The 14,931-nt window shown below is 35.7% G+C and overlaps 3 protein-coding genes across 4 annotated transcripts; 2 read left to right on the top strand and 1 right to left on the bottom strand.

Annotated features, from left to right (window-relative positions):
* Window positions 1-2,604: 2,604 nt before the first annotated feature.
* Window positions 2,605-3,567, top strand: LOC107424680 (heavy metal-associated isoprenylated plant protein 43). The gene is made up of 2 exons (XM_016034529.4): window positions 2,605-2,743; window positions 3,054-3,567. The coding sequence occupies exons 1-2, from the start codon at window positions 2,659-2,661 to the stop codon at window positions 3,359-3,361; spliced, it is 393 nt and encodes a 130-aa protein (XP_015890015.1). The 5' UTR covers window positions 2,605-2,658; the 3' UTR covers window positions 3,362-3,567.
* A 644-nt stretch (window positions 3,568-4,211) lies between these two features.
* LOC107424686 (toMV susceptible protein tm-1(GCR26)) lies at window positions 4,212-8,113 on the top strand. 2 transcript variants are annotated; one of them, XM_016034535.4, is made up of 8 exons: window positions 4,214-5,152; window positions 5,469-5,675; window positions 5,930-6,145; window positions 6,264-6,459; window positions 6,601-6,848; window positions 7,016-7,194; window positions 7,294-7,547; window positions 7,740-8,113. In XM_016034535.4, exons 1-8 carry the CDS (start codon window positions 4,376-4,378, stop codon window positions 7,889-7,891), a joined length of 2,229 nt encoding a protein of 742 aa, XP_015890021.3. In that variant the 5' UTR covers window positions 4,214-4,375; the 3' UTR covers window positions 7,892-8,113. The 2 variants fall into 2 exon arrangements, with proteins under 2 accessions (XP_048335246.2, XP_015890021.3); XM_048479289.2 differs by lacking the exon at window positions 7,740-8,113 and having other exon boundaries at window positions 4,212-5,152; window positions 7,272-7,443.
* Window positions 8,114-8,199: 86 nt separating this feature from the next.
* On the bottom strand, window positions 8,200-11,353 carry LOC107424687 (abscisic acid 8'-hydroxylase 3). The gene is made up of 9 exons (XM_048479290.2): window positions 11,034-11,353; window positions 10,404-10,728; window positions 10,137-10,286; window positions 9,786-10,037; window positions 9,317-9,403; window positions 9,074-9,152; window positions 8,871-8,977; window positions 8,648-8,766; window positions 8,200-8,548 (listed from the first exon to the last, which is right to left on the bottom strand). The coding sequence occupies exons 1-9, from the start codon at window positions 11,285-11,287 to the stop codon at window positions 8,455-8,457; spliced, it is 1,467 nt and encodes a 488-aa protein (XP_048335247.1). The 5' UTR covers window positions 11,288-11,353; the 3' UTR covers window positions 8,200-8,454.
* Between the last annotated feature and the right edge of the window lie 3,578 nt (window positions 11,354-14,931).

The raw sequence follows: 14,931 nt of genomic DNA, 5'->3' as shown, positions 1-14,931 counted from the left end.
ATGCTTTCTTAAATGGTGAGTTACATGAAGAGGTCTACATGCAGCAACCGGTGGGATTCTCCAATGCAACTCATCTTACCTTTGTGTGTAAACTACATAAATCACTTTATGGTATCAAACAGGCACCACGTGCTTGGTTTGATAAACTCAAAGGTACACCTTTACAATGGGATTTTAAGCATTCTAAAGTTAATTCTTCCTTGTTCCTTCTTCATTATGATGTTGGATGTAACCGGTTCTTCTTTATCTCTCATCAACAAGTTTGTTTTTCTATTAGACAAAACTTTCTCTCTTAAAGATCTTGGTTCAGTTTCCGATTTTCTGGGCATAGAAGTTGTCAGAGATGCCAATGGCATGCACTTGTCACAAACTCGATATATTGAGGATCTCCTACAATGAACTAGTATGGCTGATTGTTCCATTAGTCCAACACCTGCTAGCACAGGCATTCAACTTAGTAAAATTGTCGATCGTGCTTTCAAGAATGTTTTCATGTACAGAAGTACCATTGGCGTTCTTCAATACTTGACAATTACGAGACCGGAACTTTCTTTCATAGTAAACAAATTGAGCCAGTTTATGCACAAACCTACAAACATGCATTGGAGTGCATGTAAACGGGTCCTTCATTATTTACAAGGTACTAAAACCTTTGGACTTCAGATTCGAACCTCTTCTGATATTACAATCTCAGGTTATACAGATGCGGATTGGGCCTCAGATGTTGATGATAGAAGATCTACAGGCAGTTGTTGTATTTTTCTGAGACAAATTTAGTTTCTTGGTCCTCAAAGAAACAACATGTTGTTGCTCGTTTTAGTACTGAATCAGAATATATATCTCTGGCTAATGGTGCTGTAGAATTTCTTTGGTTACAATCCTTACTCAATGAGTTATAGGTTGAGTTAAACAGAGTTCCAGTTATTTGGTGTGAAAATGTGGGCGCTGGTTATCTTGCTGAAAATCTGGTTCATCATCAACAGACGAAACATATAGAAATTAATGTTCATTTTTTTCGTGATAGAGTAATTCAAAAGAAATTAGAAGTTCGTTATATGCCTAGTTTTGAACAAATTGGAGATGTCTTAACCAAAGTTCTTCCATCCTCACAGTTCTTGCTGCTATGGTCCAAGCTCAATCTGAAGGCATCCCCATTTCGCTTGCAGGGGAATGATAAAATATCTTAACAGATTTAGTTAAGATAAATATGTAAACCTATCTGTATGTGCAAGTCTATCTGTAACTTTTATATGACTTATCACATAGTCTTTGACTCTTGTATAAATACCACTACGTTAATAAAATACAATTATTCCAGTCATATTATTTTCAACTTTATCATACCTAAACAAAATTATTTAACATCGTATCCTTCAAATTTCTCCAATAATTTTTGTTTTGCAAAGAAAATTTAGTTAAAAATCCTCAAACTAATTAACATTCACAATTTTCTATTCATTTCTTAGTATATTCTTGCCGATCGACCAAACTGGTGAAAATGATATTTAAAATTGGATTTTGCAGCAATAAATGGAGATGTGCTTACAAAGATGAACTTCGAAGGATCAGGAAGCTGCTATGAGGGATTGCCATGTGTTTTTGCTTCCAAAGAAGAACACATCTTTGGCAAGTGAAGAGAATGAAAGGATCAAGATGATGGAAAGTTAATCTTCCGTTAAACATAGGTTCAATTGGATCAACATTCAAAAAATCAAAAATTGAAGATCCAATATGTTAGGTTTTAAAAAATAGGGTTTAAATTGCATAACTCTGAAATTAGAGGGTAGTATTTCGCAATTAACCCATGAAATTACATATGTTTCCATTGAGTAAAAGTTTGATAGTTATCACTAGTTGGTAATTAAGCAGTTTTCTATAATAAAGTAGTAATGAATAAATATTCAATTTGTTATCGCTCAAAAAGTATCATTAGAAAAAAGCCCCCAACTAAGTTTTGTTATAACCTTTTTCAACAGTAACCACACTTAAGTAGTTGACTTATCAGATTACATACATCATTAACGTATTGAAACACAATTATTAAAATCCTTTTTAGTTGTTTCTAGTTGGAGGAAATGAAATCATGGTGATCTTGTTGGTCACCACAGCAACCAAAAAGTTGACAATTAGGTACGTATAGATATAATACAACAAAACTTAGCTCCTGATCCTGAGTAAAATATTCATTCAGCATATGATGTTGTTCTCCTATTTCCTACGTCCAATCATTCGATTTCCCTGGGATAGTTGCAACTTATCTCTACTCCCTTGGGATATGTATATTTGAGTTTTTAATTTAAATGCACCAAATGGTGCTTGGTGGTTTACCCATGGTGGAATCTATAACCTCATATAAATCCAATTCAAACAGAACAAATTAACAACCTAGGTTTAATCTCCTCATACGTGGTTTATCGTATTCTATATTATTTCTGATTTGGTTGACTAATGGCGTAAGGGACAAGCTGTTAGAAGATGAAAAAAGTCTCATAGGAGGGTGAACAACCCAAGGATCTAGTACGGTTTCTCTTCCTCATCAAGCTAAGATCTTCCTTATATAATATTAATTCATATAACTGCCTAATTAATGATCCATCTCCTAATTGGTATTTAACTTGGTCACTGTCCGATACTAGAAGCCGTTGGTGATCTAATTCAATGGTACAAAGGACAGTCTTGAAGGTTGATATTGCATGCCAAAAGTGCAAGAAGAAGTTACTCAAGGCAGTTTCTGGATTAGAAGGTGAGCAATCGTACATGTCCCTCTTTCTCTTATTTGTTTGATCATTAACAATGATAATTATCAATTAGATGGCAGTTTATGTAAGATTATCCAATGATACTCGGGTATTGATCTATCACGAACAATGACGAATAAATAATGTTTTAGTTTCGATTTAAGTCAATTTTTTTCTCTTTTTTTCTTCTTCTTTCTTCTTTTTTTTTTTTGGGGGTTCCTAACACCAGATTTAGTCGTTGGTGTATGTTGTGGTGGTTTCCATTTTGTTGATAGTTGTAGGGGAATTGAAAAGCCTAAATTTTAAACATTGCAGGAGTAGATAAAATAGAAATTGATGCGGCCAAAGGAACATTAACGGTAACGGGCGACGCGGACCCGTACGAAATAATAGTCCGAACGAGAAAGGCCGGCAAAATTGTTGAAGTAGTCAGCGTTGGGCCTCCACCTGCTCCCCAAAAACAGGATGCTCAAAAGAAGCCCGATGATAAGAAGCCTGAAGAAAAGAAATTGGATCCGAAAGCGGACATTCACATGCCCCACAATTGTCCAGTTTGTCAGCGAATAAACTTTGTGCAATTGGACCGCTGGAATGAGCCCAACCCATCATGTTCTATTATGTGACAATCATTTAAAAAAAAAAAAAATTGTGAATTTTCGATTCATTATTACTCTGTTTTAGATAGCTGATTTTTGTTTTTGTTTTTTTGTTTTTATATATTTTTTTTTACGTGGATCTCTTACAATTCCCCTATATTACAACCATATATATTTTTGCATACGTTATTCTTTTGGCAAAAAATAATTCCCAATATGAACAAATTAGACCCCATTAATTTGCAGGTAAAAATATTTAATTTGCACCGACATGGTAGAAAAGCCGAGTTTAAGCATTCACATGTATAACGGCACATAGGTTGGAGTTGGATACTTGATTGAAGCCTACTAAGATGGTTATCCAGCGAAGCTATTGTATTGCGGATTTTTTTTTTCTTTTTTCTTTTTTATGGTATTGCTGATTGTGATAACATTAACTTGAAGAAAGTCAATTGCATGACAATAACAATAATATTGCTTTTTTTATTGAAGAAAAAAGAAAAAAAAAAAGGAATACAGATATGTGCTTAGGTGTTGCATTTTAAGTATAATACTCTGCAAGACTTCAACTTTTTCAATATGTGAAATAAATAAATAAAAATTAAAAAAAAAAAAAAGAATGATAAATAAATTGCCTTAATGCTCCTGGAAAGAAATATAGCCGTTTTTTAATAAAACACCCCACAGAAATCGCATGTTGTCTGGCGTGTGGGCTATCATGTGGCGACAACGTGGAAGAATAAATATCCGATCGTGTCAAAAGGCCAAGTATCAAACCGGATCAAGAACCCGCCACGTAACCATTGTGTCCCACATCTACCCCTATATTTTTTTGAAATTTCTGTTATACCCCTCGTCCCCCTTCTCTGTTGCGCAATTTGCTTGCATTTTGCTCACACTCTCTAGTGATGTTGAAGTTGAATCTCTTCCCGATCTACCCACTCTTCCCACCCCGCTATATATTGCTTCGATTTCGGAATTTCTTATATCTCACCAACTCCGACGCTCCCGGTTCAATTCTCGCTCGGACAGTCTCCAAAAATGGTAGCCCAAGATAAACCCCTCCCAGTTTTCTGTATCGGAACCGCCGATACGAAGCTCGAAGAGCTCCGATTCCTCGCCGACTCGGTCCGATCCAATCTCAAAGCCTTCTCCAAAAATCCTTCATCCAAGCTGCAAATTGTCGTCGTCGATGTTTCGGCGAGCCAGAAAGAGACCGAGAGCTTGGGCGATTTTACCTTCATTTCCAGAAACGAGCTTCTCCATAGCTATCTCGCGTCGTCGGAGCGAATTCCAGATGACAGAGGTGAAGCCATTGGCGTAATGAGCAAAGCGGTCGAAAGTTTCCTGAGAAAAGCTAATGACGATGGAGTTGTTGCCGGAGCTATCGGTCTCGGAGGCAGTGGAGGGACGGCTCTGATATCCCCTGCACTGCGATCTCTGCCTGTTGGAATTCCTAAGCTCATCGTCTCCACAGTCGCGAGCGGTCAGACCGAGCCTTATGTTGGGACATCGGATTTGGTACTGTTCCCTTCGATAGTCGATGTGTGTGGGATTAACAGTGTGAGTAGGGTGGTTTTGTCGAACGCTGGAGCTGCTTTCGCTGGAATGGTTATTGGGAGGCTTGAGAGGTCCAGGCATAATCATAATGTTGATGAAAGACCCACTGTGGGGCTGACGATGTTTGGGGTTACTACCCCATGTGTGAATGCTGTCACAGAGAGATTGGCCAAAGAAGGTTATGAGACCCTGGTTTTTCATGCCACTGGGGTTGGTGGGAGAGCCATGGAGTCTCTGGTTAGGGAAGGATTCATAAAGGTATATTTTGAGAAACTATTTGTTATGAATCTAGAGGTTATGAGCTTTGACAGATAAATGCTTTACTTTTAGATCAGTACTTGAGGCCGCCTAATTTGTCTATATTCCTAGTTGTTTGGCAATACTGAAATGTGGATTAAAAAACTGAACTTGGTGTAGTTTGTCGGTGGATTTTCTGATTTTTATACCTTAAGCTTGAGATACGACCTATGTTTTACTTGTTAAGCTTTTAGTTGAGATGGGTGATCCCATGATCAATTTTGTTTGCCTGTGGTTATTCTTTTATGTTCATTCTTTTCCTAATGGTTTTTCTTAGGGTGTCTTGGATGTAACAACAACAGAGGTCGCCGACTATGTGGTTGGAGGTGTCATGGCTTGTGACAGTTCACGCTTTGATGCCATTATAGAGAAAAAGATTCCTTTAGTGTTGAGTGTGGGTGCCTTAGATATGGTGAACTTTGGAGCAAGAGATACAATTCCTTCCCATTTCCAAGACAGAAAGATTTATGAACACAATAAACAGGTGAAAATTTTTTTAGGCCCTGTTTTTTAATTTGTGCTTTTTGTTCTGCATGTTTTCCCTTTATAGTCCTTTCCTTTTCAAGTTGCATTGTGTTGCAAGTCCGATTCGAGCTGTTTAATTGGAAAACTGGAGGTGTCAATCCTGTTTGTCTTTGGTGAAATCGGCAATCTTATACACATCTTCTACTCTGGTGCTCGCTCTAGGTCCTTTAAATTGTTTGTATGTGAAAATTGAATCAATCATTTTTATTCCAGGTTTCACTCATGAGAACCACGGTAGAAGAGAACAAGAAATTTGCTAGCTTCATAGCAGATAAACTGAACAAGTCATCATCTAAGGTCTGTGTTTGCTTGCCACAAAAGGGTATCTCTGCTTTGGATTCACCAGGGAAACCCTTTTATGATCCTGAAGCCACTACATCTCTTATAAATGAACAACAAAGGCTAATCCAGACAAACCAAGACAGGAAGGTAGTGTTATTGCCTATCAATTGGTGTGTAACAACAGTAGCATATTTGCAATCTTGTCTCATTGTACTCAGGTTTCATAAGTATGATCATATAATACTGGCAATTATGTTTTTGATAGGTCAAAATATACCCTTATCATATTAATGATCCTGAATTTGCAAATGCATTGGTTGACACGTTTTTGGAGATTAGTACAAAGAATTCTACGGCTTCCAATTCAAGCCCTCTGCAAGACAGTAATCCTGAATCCAAGCAAGCTGTCAGTAATGATATCATTGTTCGCAGCCCAATTGACTTTCCAGAAGCAAGACTAGGTTGTAGTCTCAATTCTTTAATTTCTCTGTCTACGAGATCGATAACTGAATTTAGCTTAACTTTATTTCTATCACTTACAAGTTTCAAATGTTATTTGTAGAAAAGTTCCGACTTATTTGTAATGATTGCTTGTATAACAGAGACTTTGCAAAGAACACAGGCAATACTTCAGCAGCTAAAAGATCAGATAAATAGGGGAAAGCCAATTATAGGGGGTGGTGCAGGGACAGGAATATCTGCCAAGTTTGAGGAAGCAGGTGGTGTTGATCTTATAGTGATTTACAATTCAGGCCGCTTTCGAATGGCAGGAAGGGGTTCCTTAGCAGGCTTGTTGCCTTTTGCTGATGCAAATGCTGTTGTGCTTGACATGGCCAATGAAGTATTGCCAGTAAGTTTCTGTAGCTTGCTTTTTCTGAAATTCTGTGAAGAGAGTGTTTCTTCAATAATTATTTGTGCAAATTTAACTACACTGGCCATTTTACTCTGTATATCAGCATTGTACTGCCTCTCTTTGGAGACATTTTTAACTAATCTGGAGCTTACAAAAATTTATAGGTGGTGAAGAAGGTACCTGTTCTTGCTGGTGTGTGTGGAACAGATCCTTTTCGTCAGATGGATTTCTTCCTAAAGCAGGTGGAGTCAATTGGATTTGCTGGGGTTCAAAATTTTCCTACAGTTGGACTCTTTGATGGCAATTTTAGACAAAATCTTGAAGAAACAGGAATGGGATATGGGTTAGTGGAGGAAATTCATTTACTTTTCCCCTATTGATCACTATATGGATATTGTTTTCACGCACTTAACATTTTAGTTTTTCCAATATTAATGATCAGCCTGGAGGTTGAGATGATTGCGAAAGCTCACAAGATGGGTCTCTTGACAACCCCATATGCTTTCAACGAAGATGAAGCTGTGGAAATGGCAAAAGCTGGTGCTGATATCATTGTGGCCCATATGGGACTCACCACATCTGGCTCTATAGGTGCTAAAACGTCTGTCACACTGGAGGAAAGTGTAGCTTGTGTACAAGATATTGCAGATGCTGCACATAGGATCGATCCCAATGCTATTGTGCTCTGCCATGGAGGTATCATCTTGACACCTTTTAGTTTCAAATGCTATTATTCTTAGTTTCAACAGAGTTTCAATTTGTTATCGAAAAGTCATTTATTGGTAACTGACGTTAGACATGGATTTCGTGGTTTTACTCCCATTTACATTATTTTCAAGTGTAACTTCCATCGATAACTTAGATTCGCATGTTCATGATGCTCTACAGGTCCCATATCTGGTCCAAGAGAAGCAGAATTCATACTGAAGAGAACGAAGGGAGTTCATGGGTTTTATGGAGCATCAAGTATGGAGAGGCTACCTGTTGAACAAGCTATAACAAGCACGGTTCAACAGTACAAATCGATTTCTATCAAATGAACTTCAATGCGTGTGTTTTCCCCAGAGTTCATGTATATTCTTGCGGTTTGTCATTTCTTTGGTTTTTTTACTGCCTCTGCTAACAGAGTAACAATGTAAAGAAGCTTGACCGATATGAAATTGGATTACGTAGTGCTGTCTCCAAACTCTTGGGTAAAAAAAAAAAAAATCTTTATACTAATAAAACGGATCGAGATGGTTTGCTATGGTTATTTATTTATATATTCTTTCTCTTTAAATTTAAAGTTAAGCTTGTAATCCTGCCATGTGACATAATGCATCATGGGCTCAGCCCCAGAGAATACATGTGCACGTGCTGTGCAGGCGTGGTAGAGCAAACAACCTGCACGCGAACCTTCACCACAAAAGGGTCATGTTTTTTTAAGTCCTAGCACACAAAAAGACACCAAAAAACAATGACCATACAAGTTTACACCTGGAATTTTGAATCCAGAAATCCTAATATATGAAAAGGTCTGCATATTTCTGACAAAGCCTCCTGCCTCTGAAGCACTCCAGCTACTCGTACCCATTTATGTATGAACTAATGTTTAAGCATCATCTCATAAGGACCTCAAGGTTATGGGACACCCGCTCCTTAGTCTAGGAATATGCGTTTTCTTTTCAAGGCTGGTGTCCGGATCATCAACTGTCCACCTACACCAATTCATGATAGAAAGAATTCAGTGTATACGAATACGAAGAGAAGGATAAAGTCTGGGTAATCTGGGAGTAGCAGAGTAATTGAAGACTCACTTATATCTACCAGTCAGACGGTGTAAAAACACCAGCATTGTGATTCTGGCCATATTCATTCCCAAGCAAGTCCTAGATCCTGATCCAAATGGTATGAAACTGTAGGGCATTTGCGGATCCTGGAGGGACAAAAGATGAAATAATGTCAACTCCCAATTACATAAATGTTAGATAAACGAGAAACGAATGAAATTAGTTGGGTAAGAGAGGTATAGCTCATTACATCAAATCTTGAAGGGTTGAATTGCATGGGGTCTGGATACAAATCTGGGTCATAATGTATACAAGTTGCATCGATGTTCACATGCCACCCCCTTTTTATCTCAAAACCTGCCATTACCAATTTGGTGAACGTTTAGCAATGCAGAGAAACAATACAGATTGTCTCGGCAATTTACCGGGATTAGAGAGGTACTTGATACTTGCCTTGTATTTTGCAGTCATTGAGTGCAACGCGAGGAAACCATAGTAGGACATTTGCCATTCTTAATGTTTCTTTTACAACCTGGAATTCCACATAATGCATATCATATAGGTCCTACCGGTAAGCAATTAATTGTTACAAATAAATATACTAAAATAATAATTACATTCATTCATCAATGTTAACTATCAAAATGATAAGCAATATTTTTGTATCCATATGGAAAATTTGAAAGATTATCTAACCTTGGAACCATAAGACATTTTGTTAATATCTTCAAGGGTCAGTGAGGCTCCAGATTGCTTGTTTCGGGCTATTGACAATTGTTCTTCCTGCGAATTCACACTAATTAGTATTAAATCCTTTGTCCAACTAGAAAACGAGTGAATTATTGGAAGTTTGAAATATGGTTCAGACTGTGTAATATTATATATATCCGTGGCTGCAAAGATCAACTGCATCTCTGAACGAACTTGGAAGAAATATATTTATATTTTGATTTTGTAATTACATAGTTTTCCCTCTTCTTTTTTCTCACTACTATGACCGAGTAACCACATGGTGGTCACCTTTTGAGTTGATAAATTGAAAATGGAAATTAACTATTTTATAAATAATTTATATATATATATATATATATATATATAGTGTGAAATTAACTATTCAGCTGAAAAATATATGGAGTTTCCAAAAAAATGTTGGCATGAAACGCACCCTGAGCCTATCTTGTGCTTCTCTGTTGTCATCAAGAAACTTAACACTCCACATCATTGCCGCCGCAGTGGTGGTCTGCCCTGCAATTATCAATGTCAACAAGTTATCCATAATCTCTAAGTCGTCAAGCTTTTCGTCAGGAGGGTATGAATCTCTGTCTAACATGGACTGAAGGAAGTCTTCATGGGTCTCATTTCCTCTCCTTCGCCTCTCAATCATCCCTCTAAACGTTTCCATGAGACGTTCACGTGCCTGTATATATGATTGATCACATCGATAACACTTTCTATATATATTGGTTAATTAGCCTAGACTTAATTATTAATTTGTTTCTGAGTTTGTTTATTGTACCTTGATTCCTTTGTAATATCTGGTACCCGGAATCATAACAGGAAAAGATAACATAGCATCAGAGACGGCAGTGCAATCTTTCTCGATCTTTTCTAGTAAAGAATCGTCTGTGATGCTCATCAGCATGTTGCACATAGCATCAAATGTCATCTGCAACATATTAAATATATGCACTTGAAATTTATTCTCTGTGCTGTTTAATTAATGGTCAGAAACAAAAAGTTTTTTTTTTTTTTTTTAAATTTTATTTTATTTTTTTGTCGTTACCTTCATACTGAAGTCAAGTACAGGAAAGCTTTTATTCCGTTGATGTAATTTGATCAGACTTTGGCACAGCATTTTGTCAAATTTGTGTACGAAGGTGGATAAAGAATTCATGGAAAAATGATCAGAAAGGAGACGCCTGATTTTCTTATGATTCCCATGAGGTACACAGAGCAAGCTCTTCTTTCCAACTGCATCTGCCATTGATTTCACGTACCCTTTGTTGAATAGTGCAAAATCATTCGAGAATATCATTCTTGCACCTTCTGTACTCGGAACAAACACGTGGATCTTCCCAAATATCCTTGTTTTGAACCACTTTCCATGCCTAGTTTCCACCAAAATCATCAATTATACCATCAAAAAGTCTTTGATTTTAATGATTTGAGTATGTGTCGTTAGTGAGATTATAGGCTGGAGATATAATTTTCCTTAAAATATCCCTTTTTTTCTTATTTATAAAAAGCACTTAGAAGATTCAGATTTGAATACAACTAGTAGAAGAAATTAAGAATAAGATCATGAGCAATGGGAACTAAAAAGTAATTCATCAACTAATTAAGAGGATAATTGGTTCTATATGTTTGTGTACATATATATATATATATATATATATGATATTAAGAAACTAACCGTAGCCGTCGGAGTCTGACAAAATCGTAGCATCCTTTTGTGCTGTTAGTAGCAGAAAGAAAAGAAATGGTTTCACCAAGAAATGGTAAACCAAGTCGTCCAGGGATTTGACCTCTCCAACTAATTGCGACCCTTTTCCAAGCTTTTGAAAACAAAAGTGTTACTCCAAGAGAAAACACTGCAACTATTATGATATCATAGTAATATTTCTGTCCAAGCAAGATAAACTCTTCGATTGTTGATCGATTTAGCATCTTTTTTAGCTAGTTAGCTTCCTCGATCATACCCATCTATTATTTATAAGAAAAGTTATAATATAATATCTAAAGGTTAAAGGGATCATATATATATATATATATATATATATTTTAATGCAAGTGCATTTAATTTATATATGTAAGTACAACATATAAAAGATAAAGTTCATTTAATGAGACAAAATGCATATGGTTATAAGGCAGATCATTATAATAATGAAGGGCATCTTAGGGAGATGCTTACACAAATTCAGCAAGATTCACATAGGGTAAAAGACAAATTGTATAGTAAAATTGATTAGTTTACAAATAAATGGTCCCCTAAGGACAAAAGACAAATTGTATAATAAAATTTATTAGTTTATAAATAAATGGTCCCCTAATGATAAATAATTAATTAACTATCCAATCTCGTTGATTATTAATCCTGATGAAGACTAGATAGCCATAGGAACTCAAATCGATCGGTCAAGGCACGTTTGTAGCAGTGAGCCCGTGCTTGCCTGCCATAGCCGCCATGGAAAGCTCTCACACATGAAAAAATGGAGGATGTTGCGCCATTATAAGCAAAAATCGTGACCCAACAGTGAAAAAGATCAGATGATAGCGCTTTTCGATGAATGACAAGGTATATTCTAATTTGATTAGTGTGGGACAAAGAGGTGGCACAGCACAAATTGAAATGGTGTGCTTTCTTCTTCAAATTAATAGATAGAAGAAACCCCACTAGAGCTTGAAGGGTGTTTTCAGGATTTTAGTTTGTTTTTTTCCTGAATAATACAGGAGAAGAGGGTATGCAGCTAGCTAGCTAGCTATCTATAGAGTGGTCCATCAGCACTGCATGATTGGAAAAAACTTCACTATCAAATATCCAATATGTTGCAATAACTCGTGTAGTGCTCGCATAAAACGATAAGTATTCTGATATTAGATCCTGAGATTGGTTAATTCTGGCAGGTCATTTTATTCTGTTAGTGCAATGATACTTTTGTTGCTGTTTTTGTTGTTTTTTTATGTTTAGTTACTTTACATTCAACTTTTCTGCTAAAATACTGTTGTATTAGGTATTTACTATTTCTATAAGTTTATGTTTATATGTTCTGTCCATGAATGAATGAAAATAAATTTTTACACCAGTTCAAACTTCCTTTCTTTCCTTTTCGTTTTGATGTGTTTTTTGTCTTAAAATCCTACATATCCTCCGATATCCTCAAAAATTACAATTTAAAGCAGCTACTTAATAATTCATCATAATTAAGGACATGAGTTAACCCAAATAATCTTTATAATACATGCACACTATAGTACTATGATTTTATGCTCAAATTAACGTAGGAACGCATATATGTGAATACGGATGCAGATTGATTTTGGCATTGAAAAAACCACCAATACCAATCATAGATAACTAAACTACCATTTTCATTGGCTTAAAGGATGTCTTTGCCCAATATCCATATATTAGAGGCCCAGAAAAAGGCCCCAAACTAACCTAATGATTTTTTTTTTTAATTTTTTTTTTTGTCAACCTAAATTACAATTTGATATATATATATATATATATATGTGTGTGTGTGTGTGTGTGTGTGTGTGAACACCTTTTGAGCATCCAATGGCATTTTATTGGGGCATATGTCAATTTTGAGATATAGCAAAATTTTTGCATGTTATAAAGTTTGTAGCCCCATATCCTTTATTGAATTTATTAATATTATTTTGTATTTGATGAATAACTAGTAATTTAAAAATTGACTTATCACCGTAAAATTTGGTATAACTATTTTTTGTCATTTGTTTTGGAATATCAATATTAAAACTATTTAGCATTGCCATTGATATTTATTATTGAAAATGTTTAACATTTATTTTTTTTTTTCTTGCTATAGTTTTTAAAATGGGGTGAGATTATATTATTAGTCAAACAAGATTTAAGATAGAAAGAAGTAATATAAGTTCTTAATTTGTAAAATTGACGGTTTCAGTTTTATTTATTTATTTAATTAAGAGCTCAAAATTGTGGCTTAATTTACCTTACAGTGCATTTATAGACGGCAGAAATTAAAGCTCTTCAAAAGCCTTTTATTTTTTTATTTCTTTGTTTTCACAAAAATAGCATAATCCAGTGAATCCTTGAATCGTTCTTTAGTTACAATATTTATCTCGATTATACACAAGCAATCACTAAGAAATTCAGGCCAACTTATTACCAAAAAAATTCAGGCCAACCTGCAAAAGAAGGTCAAAAAGTAGCCGACTCTTGGGAATTTAAAGAGCGAAAAACAAGCAGCTGGCAGCACCTTCCAGTTTAAGAGACTTTTTTTTCTTTTTTTTGTGTGGTCATACTAGTTAGACAAGTATAAACTAAAAAAGACCAAGAAAATTTTTATTTTTATTTTCTTGGGAACCAAGTCAAAATTACTTGAATGGCACGGCGGAAAAATAAGCAATATCATGTGGTCCTACTTATTAATTTCATAGGCTTTTCTTCGCATTTATATCCTTTTCAAATGGTGACTTCAATTCATTTTGACTATTAATGGTTTAGTAATTAAAGGAGTACAATATTGTTCAAGATAATTAATTTTAACAGCGGTTGTCCTGCATTTATTATTTTATCTATAATTTTGATAGCAAATCATAAACAAGCCAGGAGTTATATATTTATTTATTTATTATTATTATTATTTTTTGGGTAAATAAGCTAGGAGTTATTTTTTGAAACTCGAATGGTGGCTCGGTTCGCAGAGCATCATGGCCCATGGCTGGAGAGCTGGGTTGGCGTCTGGGGGGAAGGGGGTGCCTGGGGGCATGGCCGAAAAAAAAAAAGCTAGGAGTCATTTTGCTTTAGTGGCCTATGTTGACTTTCATTCCACTATATACCACTTCCAATAATGATAGTTTAAGGGCCATTGTGAAGTTTTGGAATAAGAGATGAGAAAGTTTGGAGTGAAGAAAGATGAGAAGTTGTGGAGATGGGTTTAGGATTTAAGCGTGAGAGAGAGAGAGAGAGAGAGAGGACTATTTCAGCTTGTATTTTTTGAATGCTGGATGCTAATCCCAAATTGAACCTGTTTAAAGTTAAGCCTATGCCTTCAAATGGGACGGCTTATCCGGTGAATTTTGGACTATTTTTTATTTATTCTCCTGTTCCACTTTGTCTAGGTCTACCGAACACACCCTAAACACGTTAGTCGGTTGACCACATTAATTTTTACTATCAATGAAGGGCGTAGAAAGACCAAAGAAAGAGAAAAAGACTTGTGAAATGACGTCCAAGTTTATTGTTTATTTATTTTTGAACAAAGTCCAAGTTTGATTAACCATCAGTGAATGTTGATAACACCCAAGGGGTGGATCAAACGGAAGAAAGCTACCGATTTATGGCATTTATTTGCAGAAATTGTTGGTTTGATTTCTGATAAATTCCATTTAAGCAGTGGTGTGGATCCTATATGTATATATCACTGTAGAAAAAATCGATAAGAATTGTGGATTTGGTAGTTTGCGGACTCCTATAGAATTAGCAAGATGCAAACTGCTAATGATCCGTCGATTCCTAAAGTCTAGATTGATGATGCTTACTAGGAGGTTTTTTTTGTATTTATCAAAAAAAAAAAAAAAATTAGTGAATGTTGATAGGA

Source organism: Ziziphus jujuba, chromosome 7 (assembly GCF_031755915.1).
Source record: "Ziziphus jujuba cultivar Dongzao chromosome 7, ASM3175591v1".
NCBI lineage: Eukaryota > Viridiplantae > Streptophyta > Magnoliopsida > Rosales > Rhamnaceae > Ziziphus > Ziziphus jujuba.
This window is presented reverse-complemented; position numbering and strand designations above follow the sequence as displayed.

What these genes read in the sequence shown, in the direction of transcription:
- LOC107424687 (XM_048479290.2), bottom strand. Translation starts at nt 11,287, where the DNA reads ATGCTAAATCGATCAACAATCGAAGAGTTTATCTTGCTTGGACAGAAA. An exon ending in AAATGTCTTATGGTTCCAAG is followed by an intron (nt 9,153 to 9,316) that starts GTTAGATAATCT and finishes GTGGAATTCCAG; the next exon opens with GTTGTAAAAGAAACATTAAG. An exon ending in CAATGACTGCAAAATACAAG is followed by an intron (nt 8,978 to 9,073) that starts GCAAGTATCAAG and finishes TGGTAATGGCAG; the next exon opens with GTTTTGAGATAAAAAGGGGG.
- LOC107424680 (XM_016034529.4), top strand. Translation starts at nt 2,659, where the DNA reads ATGGTACAAAGGACAGTCTTGAAGGTTGATATTGCATGCCAAAAGTGC. An exon ending in GGCAGTTTCTGGATTAGAAG is followed by an intron (nt 2,744 to 3,053) that starts GTGAGCAATCGT and finishes TAAACATTGCAG; the next exon opens with GAGTAGATAAAATAGAAATT.
- LOC107424686 (XM_016034535.4), top strand. Translation starts at nt 4,376, where the DNA reads ATGGTAGCCCAAGATAAACCCCTCCCAGTTTTCTGTATCGGAACCGCC. An exon ending in TTAGGGAAGGATTCATAAAG is followed by an intron (nt 5,153 to 5,468) that starts GTATATTTTGAG and finishes GGTTTTTCTTAG; the next exon opens with GGTGTCTTGGATGTAACAAC. An exon ending in CTTTCCAGAAGCAAGACTAG is followed by an intron (nt 6,460 to 6,600) that starts GTTGTAGTCTCA and finishes CTTGTATAACAG; the next exon opens with AGACTTTGCAAAGAACACAG.